Here is a 20,950-nt window from a genome sequence, read left to right on the forward strand (position 1 = left end):
TTTTTGCTTCTCTTCTTTTCACAGCTATTTGTAAGGCCTCCTCAGACAGTCATTTTGCTTTTTTTTGCATTTCTTTCTCTTGGGGATGGTCTTGATCCCTGTCTCCTGTACAATGTCATGAGCCTCCATCCATAGTTTATCAGGCACTCTGTCTATCAGATCTAGCCCCTTAAATCTATTTCTCACTTCCACTGTATAATCATAAGGTCACATCTGAATGGTCTAGTGGTTTTCCCTACTTTTTTCTATTTAAGTCTAAATTTGGCAATAAGGAGTTCACGATCTGAGCCACAGTCAGCTCCCAGTCTTGTTTTTGCTAACTGTATAGAGCTTCTCCATCTTTGGCTGCAAAGAATATCATCAGTCTGATTTCAGTGTTGACCATCTGGTGATGTCCATTTGTAGAGTCTTCTCTTGTGTTGTTGGAAGATGGTGTTTGCTACTTTATTTTATGGCATCTTACTGTTATCTAATCTCTTGAGGTTATTTACATACCTTGAATCTGTGTGGTGAAAGTGCTATATAATGATGTAATACATGCATTCTCTTTCCAACTTCATGATTAGTGACATCATGTTGATAGCCTTGAATTGGCCACAGTATAAGTATTCACACCAGTGTTTTTGTTGTCTAGTTGCTCAGTCATATCTGACTCTTTTTGACTCCATGGATTGTAACTCCTCTGTCCATGGGATTTGCCAGGCAGAATACTGGAGTGGGTTGCCATTTCCTCCTCCAGGGGATCTTCCTGACCGAGAGATTGAATCCGAGTCTCTTGCTTGACAGGAGGAACAGTATACACCATGGGTAGGTGACAAATGCTCCCACTCAGCTGATGTTAAAAGTTTACTAATAAACCTCTGACCAAGACTAACGCTTACTGCAGGCTGTAGCGCTTTCCTAGCCTGTTGGTTAAAGGAAAGGAAATTAAGGATATGAAAAAGATGGAGAGTGGGAGGGGAATGAGAAGGGGATGAAAGTAAAAGGGAAGGAAGAAGACAGGAAGGGAAGACAGAGACGCGTCAATCAATGTGTTAACCAGAATGTGGTGTTTCTCCCCCCAGATAACTGTGATGCTCCTCTGGCGTCCTCCTTGCCCCGGGCTTCCTTCACCAGTTCCTCAGAGCTGTCTAGTAGCCATGGCCCTGGCTTTGCAAGTCTTAATCGCAGGGATGGTGAGTCTGCAACTGTTTGCTTGTTCATCTACTTTTTAGTTTTAGAACAGGTTATAGAAGGGTGACTAATCAAGTGTGCTGGTCAGGAATAACTAAAACAACACATGAAGAGCCAGGGTCCCAGCCACTGGGGAAAACTCAGTAGGCCACTGCATATGTCTGTGAGATGTGAAGCTGCCATAGGATATGGTGGGAAAATGACTTCATCCCCGGACTTGGCCTGAGGAGACCAGGTGAAGGCTGCTACGGAAAATAAAGATCCCCTTCCTATTAGTGGGAAAGGAGTTAGTGACTTATTTTTTGGAGAGATATTCATGCACTTTTGCTACTTGAATGTTGTTGAGTAAATTACTTTTCCTGTTGCACAAATATTAATTCAGTGGATTAAATCCGTGAATGCATACATGTAAAGCTCAAAAGTTTTGATATTTTTTTAAGAGATAGATTTTTTTAATGAAAGATTTATTCAGAAAAGTTAAAAATAACTGTCTCATGTAAAAGCACTGCTATAAACTCTGGAGATACGACTAGGGGATTGACCGTGTTTCTCCCTCTTTGAGGTTTTCCAAGATTAGCGTTTAAGTCTAGCTTGAGTTTACTGTGTCCTTAAGAATCAAATTCCAAAACCTAGTAAGTGACTGATAAATGGGCAGGGAAAAGTAAGAAAGCAGGTGAAGAAATTCATGGAGCTCATGGTGGGAACGCATGTTCGTTAATTGCCTACCTTCATGATCTTTGCCCAGGAAAAGGCATTTTATGGGCAGATATTTACTCCTCAAAACATCATCCATAATCTAGATTTCAATGAGATCAATTAAATTATCAAATTACCCGTTTTTGGTCTGATGGTTACTCTAATATCAGCTTATCATATAAACTTTCCAGTGGTTGCCCTAAAATTGTAAAACCTAAATAAGCCATACTTAATTAGTTTAAAGAAGCTCAAGGGGCTTGTGTGTTGTGTTTCAAATTTGCATATGTCGAATATATTTATGATTCAGGACTCTACTACTGTCAGTATAGTAGCACTGGAAAGTTTATAAACATTAGAAGGGAAAATCCTGAACTTTAAGATGAACTTATTTCTATTATATTTAATTAAAAAAATTAATAACTCAGAGTATGATAAGGCATCATTATAAAATGCTAAGTACAAAGCTTATCTTCTATATTTAAACTACTCTCTTTGCATGTTTAAATTAATTAAAGAGAGTGGCAATCAGCTAATGAGGTTTTTTTTTAATGGTTGTTGCTACTCTGATTGCATATAGTGTAGATTTTGCTAAATATTTCTAGATGCTACCACCTGATTTCAGACCCATTTCTTTTTTTTTCTTTTTTTTTTTTTATTATTATTATTATTTTTTTTTCCAGTGGGTTTTGTCATACATTGATATGAATCAGCCATGGATTTACATGTATTCCCAATCCCGATCCCCCCTCCCACCTCCCTCTCCACCCGATTCCTCTGGGTCTTCCCAGTGCACCAGGCCGGAGCACTTGTCTCGTGCATCCCACCTGGGCTGGTGATCTGTTTCACCATAGATAGTATACATGCTGTTCTTTTGAAATATCCCACCCTCACATTCTCCCACAAAGTTCAAAAGTCTGTTCTGTATTTCTGTGTCTCTTTTTCTGTTCAGACCCATTTCTAAAGCATGCTTTAGATAGCACAATTTATCAATATTCCTTCTAAAGGATTATTTATGTGTGTTTTCTGTTAAAAGTCAGCATCTTGGAGTCTTTTTTTGGCATTTCCTTTGTCTTGGTGAGTGCTGGAGAACATATTAGTTCACTTTAGATTATTGTGAGGTAAAATATGGATAGTATAAAATGTGGATGAGCAGAATGAGCATAATGATGATGATGATTCTTCATATATAGTAGTTTTAGCTTTTAAAAAATGTTTCGTGTATGATCTAGCAATGAAAATCATGTTGGACTCCCTTATATATGGTTAAAATTCCCTTGGTCTATGTTATGATATTCGTAGGTTTTAAAGAAGGTGGCCTGTCTTACATTCCTAGTTTCTTATTTTGCCCAGAAATCACCAAACTTCTAGAATGTTCATTAGAATTAGAAATGCCTCCAATATTATAGCTTCCACCAAGAGCTTTATATGTAATAGCCCATCACTTCATCTACCTGATACATAAAGGTGATAAGAGAATAATCTATGTATAACTTTTGATTGTGTGAGTGTGTATCTGTCTATCCATAAATTTGACCCCGTGTATAAACCAGAGTCAAAAAATTCAAAATTGAAGGTATCTGATAATTTTAAAGTACATCACTGATTCAACACATTACAACACTGATTTATTAGAATTTATTGCACATTTAATGTTTTTCATTTTATATATATTTTTGCTTTCACATTTTATTTATGTATTTATTTTGTTTTCTATTAATTTATGAAAAGGAGTAAACTATTTCTTAGAGAAGACTTTACAATAAATAGAAAAAAGAGGTCTGTGAAGGATATTGAGAGGGATGAACAGAGAAGTCAGGGTACATCTACGTGTTTCCAGGGACAGGCAGAACCCAAGCAGAGAGTCTAATCATATTGGCTGCTTTTGTTTCCATTAATATTAAATTGATATTTCCTAGAATTATGTTACCAAATATTTCTCATAAAAATAAGATAGCTGAAATCTGTATATTCTAAATAAGAATGTTGGATCACACAGAGTCGGACACGACTGAAGTGACTTAGCAGCAGCAGCAATATGACTTCATTTTTTTCTTCTAAAAAATCTCCTAAGGAAACTTTATCCAGTTTATCCAAGTTTTTCCAGACGAAAGTTAAAAAAACAAAACCCAAACCAAAGACTATCTTAGGGTAAACCATGCTGGACTTTCATTCTGTATCTTGCATATAAAAATAGCCTTTTGTTTTTACAATTATTGTTACTCCTCAGACTGGTTCTGTAGCATTTCAGATGCTGCTTTCCAACATTGCTGTGTTCTCTTTAGTCATGTGATCTGTAAACACAGGTGTGATGGTGAAATGTGTGGTTCTGACCAGAAGCTAATTGAAGTTGATTAGAAGGAAGTATACACACATTTGGGCTTCCCCGGTGGCTCAGCTGGTAAAGAATTCACCTGCAATGCAGGCGATCCCAATTCAATTCCTGGGCTGGAAAGATCCCCTGGAGCAGGGATAGGCTACCCACTCCAGTATTCTTGGGCTTCCCTGGTGGCTCAGAAGGTAAAGAATCTGCCTGCAATGCAGGAGACCTGGGTTCTATCCCTGGGTTGGGAAGATTCCCCTGGAGGAGGGCATGGCAACCCACTCCAGCATTCTTGTTGCAGGAAAGGGGACTCCTTCCAGGGCCCCAAAGTGGGCTCTTGTGTAACACTCAGAATTAAATTGTCCAAGGAGACACGTGTGCTGATAAAGCAAGAGATTTTATTGGGGGGGGGGGGGCTCCCGGGTAGAAAGCAGGAGGGTAAGGGAACCCGGGAGAACTGCTGTCACGTGGCTTGCATTGGGTTTTATGGTGATGGGATTAGTTTCCGGGTTGTCTCTGGCCAATCATTCTGATTCAGAGTCCTTCCTGGTGGCACATGCATTGCTCAGCCAAGATGGATGCCAGCAAGAAGGATTCCGGAAGGTGGTTGGACACATGGTATCACCTTTTGACCTTTCCCGAACTCTTTCTGTTGGTGGTGGCTTATTAGTTCTGTGTTCCTTACGAGGACCTCCTGTTGCAAAACAACTTAAGCAAATGTTTACTATGGTGCCTGGCCAGCGTGGGCGGTTTCAGTCAGTGTGCTTCCTCTATCATTCTCTGCTGGAGAATCCCCATGGACAGAAGAGCCTGGCAGGCTATAGTCCATGAGGTCCCGAAGAGTCGGACCCAACTAGACGACTAAGCACAGCATCACACACACATTTTGTTTGAGGCCGAGAGCTCAGTTTCTCTGTGCACTGCTGCTGAATTGAATCTAAGAGACAGAGTTTGGAGTGAAGTGATAAAGGATAGCTTTATTACTTTGCCAGGCACAGGGGGCCACAGTGGAACTAATGCTTTTAAAATCATGTGTCCACACTTCGGAAAGATTATGAGAGTTTTTATAGCAGTTGTTCAAAGAGGATGTGATCAACTCATGGACGTTCTTCTGATGGTTTGGTGGTGAGGTAAATGGAGTCAACCTTCGGGTCCAACTGGCCTTGGGTCTCCAGGCTTGTGGGCAGCATACTGTCATTAATCGTTAACTTCTCCCACCTCGAGGCAGCTTCAATATCTGCAAAATAGCTCCAAGATATTGTTGTGTATATCCATTGATGGGGAAATAGGACCTTGTCCAAAGGCTGCTCTTGACTCTTTCTTCCTGGTCTCACATCCCTCCCTTCCCTAATTAACAACTGCATGAATCTGCCCATTGGAACTCAGGGGAGGTCACAGAGGCTGAATGAAGGCTGTTGCCTGTAATCAAAGAAATAAGGGACATAGAAAGTTGTGCCCAGGAGCCCCATAGGGCCCTGCATGGATCATGTTCTTTTTTGTTTCTCCAAAATGCTTGCCTAAACCATATTTCCCAGAAAGAGGAACCACTCTATTCGTGGCCCAGATGCTGAAATTCATGCATTCTACTGCGGCAAGCCACTTGTCAGTGACGGCACAAATGACATTGCTTCAAATTTAACTTGATCAAAAATGACATTTCAGATTGCTATATTGTGTATTGCCAACAGAAAGTAGATGGAAACAAGCTGAAATGGCTGGATGTTTTCTTTTCTCTTTGTAATTCTTCATCTTTCTCATACTGAGACTTTGATCCCGTTTCCTCAAAATAGACATATTTAGGTGGAGCCAAGAAAGATTTTTGTCTAAAGTTCCAATACAGTGAATGACTAAGCATTTTAGAACTATTCTCAGTTTTAAGATACTTATTTTTAAGTCAGGAAGTACATTTACTAGTACAAGTTAATGCTATAGGTTTTAGCAGAAAATAAAGATGTATGATTACATTAGGAGAAAATGCTTAGACCCCGGCATTAAATAGTAAACATTTTCTTATAACCTGCAATGTCTGATTATTTAGATTCTGCAGTATCCCAAATAAGATATAATATAAAATTCACTCTTTGTTACAACAAAGTTTAAAAAAATGGAAAGAGTGAATAATAATTTAAAATGTCTAAAAGTATGTCAATTCCTGATATAAATCAGAATATTACATCAAAAATTTCTGATGCAAATTTTATAATAATTAATTTTCCCCTCATATTTTTTCATAGAATCATAGTTCTCAAATATTCCTATCTTTTATTCACAGGCTAGAAGGCTGGTAGAACTGGTCAGTATTCCCAAATACTAGTCTGAGCAATTCAAATTGCCATAAAAGAGTTTGTGAATCAAATTTTTATAGATATATGAATGCATTGGGAAATTTTTGCCTCTGGATGTCAGATTTTTGCATTCTGTTTGTGCTTCTGAAAGTTTTTAGACCAATTAAGGCCAATACACATTTTTTCTTGAAGCCACTTTTTTTCTATTGTTATTATTATTTTTTTAAACAAGTGATCCTGCAGATGAACTGTGGTTGTTGAGTGCAATGAATAAGCCAAGTGTTACAGCATCTGTACACCCACATACTAAAGCCTGGGTGGCACTGTCCTGATAACCATGTAAGTTTATTAAATCACAGCTCCTCTAAAATGCACGATTGTGGGACTTCCGTGGGATCCAGTGGCTGACTCGTGCTTCCAATACAGGGGACTTAGGTTCAGTCCCTGGTCAGGGAACCAAGATCTCACATGCCATGGAGCAAGGTCAAATAAATAATAAAATGCCTGTTAGTAGCATGTGGGAGGAGAAACCATCAAATCCCAGAGTTCGTGTAGACCGGGCATGTGGGCATATGGAATTGCACAGAACTCATCTTTTCTGATTCTTCCATGGTCCTTTTCAAGACCTAGAGTCTTCAGTTTACCCCCATAGAGCCTAAGGCACTAGATGACACAAACCAGGACAAACCAAGCGTGTTTTCAGTGTCCTCAACAACCTCCAGGGAGACAGTATTGCCGTTTGTGTCTGTCATGTAGCCCAAATTATAGAACTGCCCCCAAAATAAGGCAATCTTGTCTCTTTTGGATTCATAGCCTCTTTTGAACAGAAGAACATCTTCCAGGGATGCTCAGAGTTCCTTGCTCCTACTTCTTTCTGAGACAGTATTTGGGTTTACAGACGGGCTCCTGCCCTCACGGAGCTGAACAGTAGGAGCGGCGCCCCATGTCCGGGTCTCAGCTCCTTGTTGTCTGCTGAGGGACGTTTGTCTGCTCTTAACTCGGGATTACTGGGCACCCATTCCTGAAACCTGTGGCAGATACACCTCTTGGTAAGATCATGTTCCCAGGGAAGAAGCCACGGTCCCTTTAGGAATCTGTTGCCTCCCTGAAGCCTGACCTTGAGTCTCATTTGGTTTCCAGCCTGAGTTCCCTTGATGACAGGTTTCACTTGTCTTTGTCAAGTTAACCTGTTCAGGTCCAGTCAGACTCTCATTTAACTTCTGTGCCCCCTTTGCTGGCCTTGGGGAATTCGGGGTCACTATGTGGGGGGCGGGGAATCCTGTGAATGACTCCGTCCTGTCCAGAAGTGGCCTGTCGCCTCCCCTCAGCTTGCGGCGGTCCCGTATCCCCTCTCCGCCCCCAGGGGGCGGGGAAGCGCAATCCTGCCTGGGCTGGGAGGGAGAAAACCGGAAGCTGTTGGAGACTGTTGGTAGTGACTGCGCGGCCCCTACACGATGATCTCCCCAGACTCCACACGGGCCCCCAGGAAGCCTCTCCTCTGCGTGTTTATTCCTCGCACTCTGTCCCCCTGGGACTTCCTTCCTGAGCAAGGTGTCTGAATCTCTTCTCCCACGACCTTTCACCCTTCCTCCATTTGCCCTCTTTCCCACAATCCTCTGGGCTTCCATCTCTTCCTCCTGACAGAGGAGACACCACACGTACTGTTTGCTGTTTTCTGAGTTGGTCTTTGTCCTCCGTGGCTTCTCTAGGGCTTAAGGGGATAGTGATCACTGGCTAACAGGATTTGCTGGAGAGAGGAGTGAAAAACACAATGGATTATCTTTGCAAAATTATGTCTGTGTTTGTAATCTGAACAGTAGGTATCTCAAGGTGGCAACAATTTTGCCATAGTATTTTCCCAAGAGTAAATACTACCTATGACGTACTTGACAACTTCCCCAAAGGTATGTAGAAGCTCCTCTAAGCACTATCCAAATTCTAAAATAGCGGTCTAGCAAATTCAGCTGATTTTTTTCCCCCAAAGTAATTCACTTCTATGTTGTGTATAATATACAGAAATATTCATGAAAGTCATTTACTTAACAGTATGTATCCTTGACATGAATGAGGGCTAGTGGCTTAGTCAGTAAAGAATCTGCCTGCAATGCAGGAGACCCAGGTTCAATCCCTGGATCAGGAAGATCCCCTGGAGAAGGGAATGGCCACCCACTCCAGAATTCTTGCCTGCGAGATTCCATGGACAGGGGAGCCTGGTGGGCTGCAGTTCACGGAGTTGCAAGAGTCAGACATGGCTTAGTGAGTAAACCATCACCACCCTGACATACACCATGATGTCACTGTTTACTCCACTTTTAATATTGGCATCCCTCTGAAGATATGTTTTGCCCCATCACCTCATACTGCTTTACTCATATAAGAAGCAATTCTTGCTTCTTGTCGGGATATTCCTTTTTTTCTTTTTTGGAGTCATGAGGAAAGACATCCCAATTGAGGTGGTCTTCAATCCTGTCAAAGAGGTGAGGTTCAATTAGTAACTGTTCATGAGGCATCTGGTATCGCTCAAGGTACAAGAGTCCCATGTTAAAGCACAGAGGAACCCTGAATTGCTAGTTTAACTGGTGACATCGAAACTGGTCCAGAAGACCATAGCCAGTGACTAAGGCTGCTGGAATATCTTTGTGGAGCCTTTTGTCAGCTGCTCCTGCCTTTGCTCTGAACATAATGAGGAGCTTCTGGACCAGTTGCTGACTGGAAGATGGTATTTCAGGGGTTCCCTGTTCTCTCTACAGTGTGATTTTTGCAGTGGAGTCCTCCCTTTGGAAATCCAGTGGAGGGGCTTCACCCTGACAGATAATAGTTCCATACCTTACTGGGGATGAATGCCAACTCCCTGAAAAAAAAAAAATTGCTCCTTAATCAGTTGTATTTGCATTTTGTGATGCTTAGATCTCATCCTTTTTGGAGTCTCACTTTACTACTCTATTTTATATAACAGGTTGTTAGTACATACTCTTTTTATCCAAGGCTTTCACAGTGTGTTTACAAAGTGTAATGAATTCAGCTAAATAACATCACTAAAGAAAATGTAACTTATACCATCAATAGAACTTTTTCCAGAGGCTTCTGGCTGAGTGAGCAGTCAAGTATGGTTGGATAATTTAGTTATCATGGTTATTTCCCTGACATGATCCTATACTGTATTTAATTGAAAAAGGAGCCATTGACTTAAGAAGCGTAATGGCGTATCCGTGGGAAGTGTTGGGGGCCTTGGAGTAGAGTGCCTGGCCTCCTGGCCTTCTGGGCATCCTGGATTCCCCACTGTTCTCTACACATCAGAGGGAAATGATGCCTATTCTGAGTGACCCCACGAATGATCCGGACTCATATCTGTTCTGAGTAACTCTGAAAGATGCACAATGATGCTTTTATAGAATTAGACCAGATCTCAGAGCTGCACCTTTGGTAAACATGAAGATTTTACAGGACATTAACAAATAAGCTCTGTCATACATGTTATTTAGTCATAATGAAGTACTGCATGTTTGGATGGTTTATAGGCTTACTGGACAATTCTCATTTTATCTCTAAGGTAAGAAATTAGCAAAATCATCTTATAGTCTTATCAGTACAGAGCTTCAAACAAATAAGAACTGAAAAGCTAAAAATCAACTCAACTCTGATTGCCTCTCTAGTGTATGTTTTCTGACACTTGGTTAGGGGTGTCAGGTTGGTTTACAGAGATTTGGAAGGATGGACTAATTACAGTTCATGCAGGCAGGATGTCTCAGGCTCCCGTCTTGTTGTGGCAAGAATTTAAACAACAGACTAGTTTACAGCTCAGATGCAGCTCAAGCAGACAGATCTTTTATTAGACAATGAATAGTACACTCCTGAGAGGAGGGAGTACCTGACCCTGAAGGAGTGGCCACAATCCCTCTTGACTTTCCCTGTTTAGTCCTTCCCATCTTCTCCTCTTGGTTCTGCCCTGTGCGAGGTAGGGCTTGTACCAGCCACCAATCAGGAAAAGGAATGCAAATAGACGTATGCTCAAGGCTGGCTGACAGTTGCAAGTTATATAACAGTAGGCTTTATTGCACATGACATTCCCATAATTTAGTCTGTTATAATCAGATGGATATACGTATAGAATATTTATGAGCCCTTAATGGGCCCCTGGCTGCCTAAGGTCCCTTGAGGACACGTCTGTGCGTCAAGGGCACTGTGGGCTGGAGCTGGAGAAGCCCCTGGGGTTAGTTTCATCCACTGTGTGCCTAGAGTGCTGGTGCAGCAGTTGGGAAAGTCTCTGTGGTTATTTTTGTAGCATATCTGTGAGCTTGCCTGGGCATGTCTGGGGTGAGATTTAGAGATCAGCTTGCATCCCTTTAGGCTAGGCCATCTCTTGTTGCTAATGCCTAACTCCCTACCTAACATTACTGTATATGAGAAGCAAAACAAAACAAACAGTGGCAATGGATTTTTCTTTATTTTATGCAGAAAGAGCTGCAGCAGTGAATGTTAAATGCCACAGGCATTGAAAGTTGTCCCTTGGGATGCTTCAGACAGAACTTCAGGGAGTCACAGGTGAACAGTCACACTGTGTTTTTTTCCCCTTAATATTACTAGCATTTAACTGAAATCACAAATTAATCAGTATACACTTTTTAATTTTATTTTGAATTGTCTTCTTACAAAACCATTACAGGGTATGTTTGCATTTAGTACAGGAGTGTGTTTTAATTAGGCTGCTGTGTGATTTTTTTTTTTTTTTTTTTCTTTCCTCTTATGGATGCACTTTTTGGAAAATGGTCTGTTCTCTCCTGCTCAGGCTGCTAGCAGATTGCTGAGAGTACAGCAGAAAAGGGATCAGAGGTTACCTAGACAGGTCCCAGAGGCAAAGTTTCTGTGTTTTCTCTACATCTTGATAGTCAGGAATGGTATATGTAACTAGTTGAAACTGCTTCTTAAGAAATCAGAGCTGGAGCAAATGCTTAAATTTTCCTCAGCACTGTAGGTGGGGTTGTGACAAAAACATCAGTATTTAAAGCCCAGAGATCTCTGAGCAGGCAGGCCAGAGAGCATCCCCAGGGCCTGCCCACCCACCAGCCCCTCTTTCCTGGAACGTCTGTCATTCCTGCTTCTCTCATCCTCTCCCTACTCACCCAGCCCCACCTGGAATCAGTAATGTGTCTCCTGTGAATTTGCTGTTGCTGTTCAGTTGTTAAATTGTTTCTGACTCTTTATGATCCCGTGGACTGCAGTATGCCAGGCTTTCTTGTCCTTCACTGTCTCCTGGAGTTTGCTCAGATCCGTGTCCATTGAGTCAGTAATGCTATCCAACCATCTCATACTCTGCTTTCCCCTTATCCTTTTGCCTTCAATCTTTCCCAGCATCAGGGTCTTCTCCAGTGAGTCAGCTTTTCACATCGGGTGTCCAAACTATTGGAGCTTCAGCTTCAGCATCAGTCCTTCCAATGACTATTCAGGGCTGATTTCCTTTAGGGTTGACTGGTTTGATCTCCTTGCAGTCCCAGGGACTCTCAAGAGACTTCTCCAACACCACAATTCAGAGGCATCAACTCTTCAGCATTCAGCCTTCTTTATGGTCCAGTTCTCACGTCCATACGTGGCTACTGGAAGAAACATAGCCCACCAGTCTCCTGTGTCCATGGAATTCTCCAGGCAAGAACACTGAAGTGGGTAGCCATTCCCTTCTCCAGGGGATCTTCATGATCCAGAGATCAAGCCCGGGTCCATCTGAGTCACCAGGAAAGCCTCTTCTGTGAATTAAGATGCATTTAAGTGAGGGAAAAAACACACAGAGCTTGATAAGATCCATTTGAGACAATGTAATGGAGATCTTGAAGGGAAACTTCCCTTGGTGACAGTTTCAATTTAGCCATTTACTTACTTGACATATAGATGCCCTGGAGATGGGTGGGTCTCTTCACTTCAAATTAACCCATTTGACATTGGTCCCTTGGGTATCTCTCTGCTCTGAATCTTGTTGAAAGTTGAGGAAGGCATGAAATTATTTTTCTTTTCAGCTCTGGATAATTTCCCTCTCAGCACAAAGCTGACAATCTTTATGACAGTTCATGCCCTGTGGTCACCAGGAGCAGGGGTCATTGTCTTTGTGGTCAGTGACCAGAATAACTAAGGCCCCAGCTGAAAGTTTCCTGTTCAACCTTTCCTCTCCTCCAAAGACACAAATCACTGCCTGTGTCTGAGCCGACCAAAGGTGGGGGAAGCAGTCACACAGGAGTAAGTGGGGACAAACCTTCCAATATATCTGCTGATTGTTTGCTGGTTTAGTCCCTGAGTCTTGTTCAACTCTTCGGGACCCCATGGACTATATATAGCCTGCCAAGCTTCTTTGTCCATGGGATTTCCCAGGCAAGAATACTGGAGTGCGTTGCCCTTTCCTTCTCCAGAGGATCTTCCAGACCCAGGGATCAAACCTGCACCTCCTGCATTGGCAGGTGGGTTCTTCACCACTGAACCACCTGAGAAGTCCATGTCTGCCAGTATAGCAATATTAAATACAGTCTGGCTATCAATAAACAAACAATACTGAACAACTGACAAATCACAGAGATATGTTCTCAGAAGGGGTAGAGAATGAAAAGGGAGCTAAGCTTTAATAAAACACCCTCATCAGAACCTAAAATGTTTGTTTCTTCTTTGCAAAGCAGAGACAGTAACACCAGTCTTACTTGCAGGGTGCGTGTCAAGTAACACTTGGAGTGTCTGGGAGGGTCCTTAGCACATCCCATGCTTATGAGAAGTTTTGGCTACTTCATTTTCTCTCGTTTATCTCGTTTATTGCAGAACAGTGGTTCAGCTCTACTGGTCAGTAAGACTGCTCGGGGGCTCCCTAGCAGTGTTCAGGTTGTATTTGTGTATTTCCCACTTTTCCCAGTCATTAGAAAAAGAGGCGGTCACCGTGGTGGGCTCTGTGAATGAGCAAAGCGCAGTAGCTCACATCATCCCCCAGCAGGTGTCTGGGGGTTACCCCGTGGCGGCGTTATCTAAGGGAAATGAATCGCCCCACGGCACAGGGGATTCTGCAGTTTCATTACTTTAGCAGAGTACCTACTTAATCAAATAGCTTCATTTGCATACCAGTAGCACCGCCTCACCACAGGTAAGGGATATGAAGTGTTCAGGGTCAGTTACCTGCAGATGTTGAAGACCGGCTGACAGAGATGTAGATGTGTCTGTGAGAGGCTGGTCCCAAGGCAGCACGCTGGCAACATGCTGATACTGTTCAGTCTGTTGTGCTTCTGTACATGTGATGCTCATAACATGTTAATGATACTTCCTGACTTCAAAAGAGATTAAAAATGACACAGAAAGATTGTGAAGTTTTTTTAAAAAAGTGTATCATCAGTACACCCTTTGATACTAATATAAGTCAGAATACAGGACATTTAATAGTTTCTCAGAGATTTAAAAGGATTCATATAAAATTTTGTAAGTAGAACCTCTAAGTTAAAATGACAGCTAAATGCCAACACCTAATACTTGACTTATTTTGGTTACAAAATTATAAGCAATTGCTGAGTAACGTTACTTGGGACTATTAGTTAACCCTCAGCTAGAACTCAGAGGGACTTCTCATTCATCAGATATTAGTTGGGACCTTTGCACAAATGAGTAGAATTAGCAGGAAGGTGTTGGGTGATGATCAGTCCTGTAATTAAAGACAAAGAAAGATTTTGAAACTTTCACAGGTTGTAGAACACCAAGGAGACAGGCGACTAAATGCAACACAGGATCCTGGAACAGAAAAAGTGAGTTAGCAGAAAAACCGGAGACATCGAAATAAAGTTTATCATTTCTTTAACCTTGTACCAGTGTTCACAGCTTAGTTTTGATCAAAGTGCCATGGTGATGTCAGAAATTAACATTAGGAGACATTAGGTAAAAAGCAGACAAGAATTCCCTACCATCTTTGCAACTCTTTTGTAAATCTGAAATTATTTCAAAATTGAAAGTTAAAAAATGTATTACAGAACAACCAAAAATGTGGCGTATTTAAGATTCTGGATCAAAGGAAAAGATACTGTGCTTGTGGCACAGTGAGAAGAATTTATAATATTGGAACAAAGATTTACTACAGGAAATGAGGAAGTCACCGAAAGAATCTGTAAGCTTTAGACTTAACTAAGGGTTATACATGTTAAGTTATACTTAACTAGGAGTTATACTCTTAACTAAGAGTCATAACAGTTTCAGTAAACAGGGTGTGGATGTTAATAATTGCCCTTAATACAAAGATAATAAATGTTGCCTACAGTATCAGGCTTTGTTATGAGAGTCTCAAATTAGGTGTAAGAATAATGGGAAAAATTTTTTAAAGCTACTTTTTTCATGTTAGGGATTGTTTACATGACACTTTGTTTTCTAGACATGCATAATTAGCAAAATATCAGTTCTAGAATGCATTTCAGATCTATTTCCCAATTTTATATTACATAATAATTTAAATGAACAAAATGTATTATAATATGATATCTAAATCCAAATTAAAAACTCATGTTTCTAATAAGTGGAAGAACAAAATATACCAATAATACATTCTCAGAAATCTGTAATTCTTTGCTTTCTTACCAGCACTGGAAAAAGCAAAGTGCAATGATTTCTACTCTGCACCTATTTTCATCAATATGCAAGAAACTCCTTATCATTAGCCTCCTCTGGATTCTCATTCATCCTACCTCCTGCCTGTTCAGAACTCTCGCTCCCCGCACAGAAATTAATTTCATCTTCACCACTCCCATGTTGCCTTTCAAGTTGTTCTTTGAATTGTTCTCAAGTTATTCTCTCTATTATGAGTCTGTGAGCACCTTGAATGCAGGGCTATGCCATAACCATCTTTGTTATCCCAGTTCTCAACACTGTAGTTCCTCATGTTAGGAATCCAGAATAAGGTTTTCTAATTCTGCCATGGTCTGGGTATTCTCCTTATGGCCAACAGAGGGCAAGTCATGTGTTAAAGCCAATGAACACACTAGTTCCAAGCTCTGATGTGACGGCCTGTTGTCCACCTGTTGTATTAAGCACTTTCACTGAGTGGGACCCCCAAACTCCAAAGAGTCAGGGGCTACAGACAATCCAGTTAATAAAAGTTTCATTCGTTTGCACTTAACTTGTGTTTTTATTTTTTGTTTGTATAAGTTTGTGTAATTATGAGGCATTATATAAGGGAGAATTTGAAACTATGATTTTTATAAATTTCATTTATGATACTATTCTTCCCGGTTAATAAAAATTTCAAAGATTTCTCCATCTTTATCATTTTTCTTTTTTCTATTCCCCACAAAAAGGAGCTGGTGGCTGGTCGCCTCTTGTGTCAAATCAATACCAGTGGCTGCAGATTGACCTTGGAGAGAGAATGGAGGTCACAGCCGTGGCCACCCAGGGAGGGTATGGGAGCTCCGACTGGGTGAGCAGCTACCTCCTGATGTTCAGTGATGGCGGGAGGAGCTGGAAGCAGTATCGCCGAGAGGAGAGCATCCGGGTACGTGCGTCTACTGGAAAGCAGTCTGTCAGAGTATGAACTGTACCAGTTACAACATTTTGCTGCCCATCTGTCAGGTCAAGTACAGAAACAGAGCCTCCTAAATTACTCGAAAATATTCCCACGGAATGTAAGGCACATGTGACATTTTAGAATACACTGTCTCTGTATAATTTATGAAACAAGTAAAAGGTAAAACAATGTAGGGGAAATGTCTTCCCATTACTTCTTTAAACAGTGTGTAGTCTAAGGTTTAAATAAATCACATACAATTCACTTTATTTTTGTTTAGTATCAGGCACAGTAGTTTGTATTGCCTGAGCATTTTTTCATTAAAGCATATTCATTTATTTTTCTGTGCCCTCTGATAAATCGAAATTTCTAAAAGACTCAGAACGTTTAAAGATTGGTGTAATGGAGGGTCTTTCCGTGGAGGACTTCTTGAGGCACGTGTCGGATTCCTGCTTCAGCAGGAGCTTCAGCACCATGGGGCTCCTTGCAGTTTATGGACAATATATGGTTAGGATTCTTTGATCATAACTACTTTAATTTACATCAGACACATAGTTTCTATTTTGATCACATATTCATCCTCCTTTTAGAAGAATTAAGTTTTGTTTGCTTAACTTTTGGAATTTTAAAATATATATAATCGACTACATAGTTAGGGTTTCATATCTTTAAATCACAGTTTGCTCCAAGTGAAAAGTTTCAAAAGTAGAGTGTTGCAAAAAAGATCCACCCAGGGTTTGCAATTGGGTGATGGGGCAACCAATGGGGGGGTGTGTGGCCTGAAGAAGATTTGTCAAATGGAGACAAAATGACTTTTTTTGTTTTTATTAAAAATGTAATTTAGGAATTCGGAGGAGCAAGGAATGAACTGTTAGTGTTTGATGAGGACAGGGTTTCAGTTTGAGGAGATGAGAAGTTCTGGTGGTCGTCATGGTTGCACAGCAGTGTGAATGCTAGTGTCAGAATTGTGCATTTCAAAATGTCTAAAGGGCTAAACGTTACGTTATATATACTTTACCACAATAAAAATATGTGTGTCTTCTATTTAACTTAGTCTAAGGATGTTGTGTAACTTAAATTTTTTTTTTCTGAATTGTCATGGTAAGAGGAAAAATGTCAGCTAAAAACCCATTATCGATAAGGCTAATAGGCAACACAATGATAATATTTGTTGGGCAACAAATTGCCCTCATTTGAGTTTCCTTAGACACTAAAGTTATGTTAAGACCTAATAGATTGTGGTCTACTTAATTGTTCTTTGTCTCTGGAGCTCTTATTATTAAGTTTGTCAGTAAATGTTGACGTAAATTGAATCAAGAAGAACTTGTTAATTATCTAACATTAATTAAAAGAATAAAATGGGAAGGAATTTGTGAGTGATTTTAGGGCTGCCTGAGAAAGTTTCCAAACAAGCAGTTGCCATGTATATGATCGGGAGCAGTTATTAGTGTTGTGCTAATTCTAAGAGCACCAAGTCCAAACCAGAGTTAGTTCAGTTCAGTCACTCAGTCGTGTTCAACTCTATGCAGCCCCATTGACTGCAGCATGCCAGGCCTTCCTGTCCATCACCAACTTCTGGAGTTTACTCAAACTCATGTCCATTGAGTTGGTGATGGCATCCAACCATCTCATCCTCTGTCATCCCCTTATCCTCCCACCTTCAATCTTTCCCAGCATCAGGGTCTTTTCAAGTGAGTCAGTCCTTTGCATCAGGTGGCCAAAATATTGGAGTTTCAGCTTCAACATCAGTCCTTCCAGTGAATATTCAGGGCTGATTTCCTTTAGAATAGACTGGTTGGCTCTCCTTGCAGTCCAAGGGACTCTCAAGAGTCTTCTCCAACACCACAGTTCAAAAACATCAATTCCTTGGCACTCAGTTTTCTTTATAGTCCAACTCTCATATCCATACATGACCATTGGAAAAAACCACAGCCTTGACTAGACAGACCTTTGTCCACAAAGTAATGTCTCTGCTTTTTAATATGCGGTCTAGGTTGGTCATAACTTTTCCAAGGAGTAAGCATCTTTTAATTTCATGGCTGCAGTGACCATTTGTAGTGATTTTTGGAGCCCCCCAAAATGAAGTCTGTCACTGTTTCCATTGTTTCCCCATCTATCTGCCATGAAGTGATGGGTCCAGATGCCATGATCTTAGTTTTCTGAATGTTAAACTTTAAGCCAACTTTTTCACTCTCCTCTTTCACTTTCATCAAGAGGCTCTTTAGTTCTTCTTCACTTTCTGCCTTAAGGGTGGTGTCATCTGCATATCTGAGGTTATTGATATCTCTCCTGGCAATCTTGATTCCAGCTTGTGCTTCATCCAGCCCAGCATTTCTCATGATGTACTCTGCATATAAGTTAAATAAACAGGGTAACAATATACAGCCTTGATGTACTCCTTTTCCTATTTGGAACCAGTCTGTTGTTCCATGTCCAGTTCTAACTGTTGCTTCCTGATCTACTTACAGATTTCTCTAGAGGCAGGTCAGGTGGTCTAAGATCAGTATTATTTACGAGTAAGCAGGTTTAACTGTATAGCACAGGGGACTTTGCTCAGTATTATGTGGCAGCCTGGCTGAGAGGGCAGTTTAGGGACGAAAGGATACGTGTATATCTATGGCTGAGTTCTTTACTGTCCGCCTGAAACTATCACAACATTGCTAATTGGCTATAACTCCAATATGAAATAAAAAGTTTTTTATTTTTTTTAAAGAATAAGTTAAAGTTAAATGAAGCATCTACTTATAAAGAGGAACTTTGTTCAAAATTGCATATTATTTTTCAAAATTAGGTAACTAATAGTTGTGTTTATTCTCTCAGTCATAACCAACTCTTTGAAGCCCATGGACTGTAACCCGGCAGGCTCCTCTGTCCATGGGATTTCCCAGGCAAGAATACTGGAGTGGGTAGCCATTCCTTTCTCCAGAGGATCTTCCTGACCCAGGGATCAAACTGTCTTCTCCTGCATTGCAGGCAGATTCTTTACTGTCTGAGCCTTCAGGGTGCCTGCTTATTCTTAGTTGTGTGAATTAAGGTTTATGTTTTTGCCACCTTCAACTCCGTTTGATTGAGAAAGTGTGAAAATTCTTATTGTTCAGTTAATCAGGTTCTAGGGGAACCACATCTAAGCATTACCTTCTGTCAGTCTGTTTAATGATCAAGTGCCCTGTGGAAGTAGGGTCTAGAATGGTGGCGTTGTTAATCCTAGACCATGCAGGTTAGGAAAGAAGGATCCCCCAGGCCTATGCATCATGCCGCATGGAGAAGCCTGGTGAGGTAGCCTGCCTCCCACTCCTGAACTTGTGTAAACAGAGACCTGCCTGCCCGTCCTGTGTCCCCAGCACTTCATGGCGCCTGGGTCTGAGCAGAAAGTTGGCCAGTGTTTGCTGAGTTATTGAGTGAGTGGACTCTCTCTTCTGGCAAGTGGCCTTTCTAGAGCTCCCTGCTCTGTGCTTCTCTGCAGCCCGCTGTCCCAGCTTGCAGCCCTTGGTCCTTGAATGTCCAGTGCAGGCGTTTCTCTTCTCTTACATCTTTAGTTCCTTTAGGAAAGGGGCTCATCCTTGCATCTTCAGCATTCATTATCATGGGTTAAGTGAATTCACCTCTTCCTCTGGGCCCACTGTACACAACTGGCATTGACAGCAGTAAGTCTTACTACTTGATAATTATGAATTATACTTTAAGTTACTTTAAAAACATTAGGCACAGTGAACCACCCTTATCATGAGTCTTGGGAATGGGCCAGCCTTGCAAGCAGGCCTTCAGATGGTAGCAGTCAGAACTTCCCTGCTGACACTTCTGTGTCCATGCTCACTTACTTCCCTGTGGGTGGAGGGCTGCAGCCCTGCAGGCTGTTAGCTGGGGGCTGGTCTTTGCTCCCAGGGGTCTCCTGCCTGCCTTATGCTTTCTGTGTGGCCTGCTCTTGCAGCAGCAGGTCAAGTCCCTTTCTCCTTTAAATCTCTCTGTGTTCCTGTTCTCTTTCTGCTTCACCTCTCTGATTTCCTCTTCTTCTGGCTGGAGAAAGTTCTCTACTTTAAAGGCTCCTGTGGTTAAACTGGGTCAGTTTGGGTAATCCAGGACAGTCTTCCTAACGTTAATCCCATCTGCAGAGTCCCTTTCGTCATGCAAAGTCATATGTTCACAGTTCCGGACATTAGGGCCTGGACATCTTTGGGGCCATTCTGCCCACCCTAATGTATTTGCACATCTCTGGTTTTTTTCTTTCCGCATGTGCTATCCTTTCCTATCAAACACATTCTCATTGGATCTGAAGATGTTTTCCAAAGCCATATGGAGTCTTGCTGCTGGGGTATCTGAGCACGAGCTCACAGTTAGTGTTTCGTGGATGGTCCCCAGAAGAGGCTGCTGCCGCGTCCTCACTGATGCAGTTCTCATCCACAGCAGTGTCCCAGCTTGTGGCCTTTCTGAGGCAACCCTGACCCCTCGGAAGAAAGACCATGTGTAGGCTCTCTTCTTAGGCCTCCTTCTACATGTTAAAAAGAAGAAGTCCAAATCAAGTACTCCTTCTCTGGCCGTAAAAGTTTTGTGGATATTCTCCCTGTCTTAATTTTTAAAGGACTTGTCTTCTTCTTCTGCATCTATTACTGTTTGTGCAAACTTTGTCCACTAACACAGGTTAACTGTTTCATTTATAATTCCAAATTCCAAAAACTCTGGGTAAAGTTTTATCATAATTCCTTATTTAAAATGGACATTAGATGATAGTAAGACAAAAGGTCTTTACTTATGTTGATTTGGGCAAGTTGTCCATATGCTTTCCCATATGTTTGGGATATTAATTAATATGTAAAATGCAATGTATGCTTCCCTAAATTCTCCAAATTATAAAACTGAGACATAGCTGGCCCTGAAATCTTTGACTAAGGAATTTGAGGATTTCAGCTCTAATCACTAAAGGTTAGTGATCCAAATTTATTGATTTTTTAAAAAAGAAATTGTATTCTTTACTGGTGATATGTT

The 20,950-nt window shown here is 41.2% G+C and overlaps 1 protein-coding gene across 1 annotated transcript in view; it reads left to right on the plus strand.

Moving 5' to 3' along the window:
- LOC133048439 (contactin-associated protein-like 3) overlaps positions 1-20,950 on the plus strand; it is a 225,642-nt gene that overhangs the window by 37,519 nt on the left and 167,173 nt on the right. The window contains exons 2-3 of the mRNA XM_061132107.1: positions 1,065-1,175; positions 15,765-15,958. Of these exons, the coding sequence (XP_060988090.1) occupies positions 1,065-1,175; positions 15,765-15,958 (305 nt within the window). The remainder of the gene's footprint in view (positions 1-1,064; positions 1,176-15,764; positions 15,959-20,950) is intronic.

Source organism: Dama dama, chromosome 29 (genome assembly GCF_033118175.1).
Source record: "Dama dama isolate Ldn47 chromosome 29, ASM3311817v1, whole genome shotgun sequence".
NCBI classification, from domain to species: Eukaryota; Metazoa; Chordata; class Mammalia; order Artiodactyla; family Cervidae; genus Dama; species Dama dama.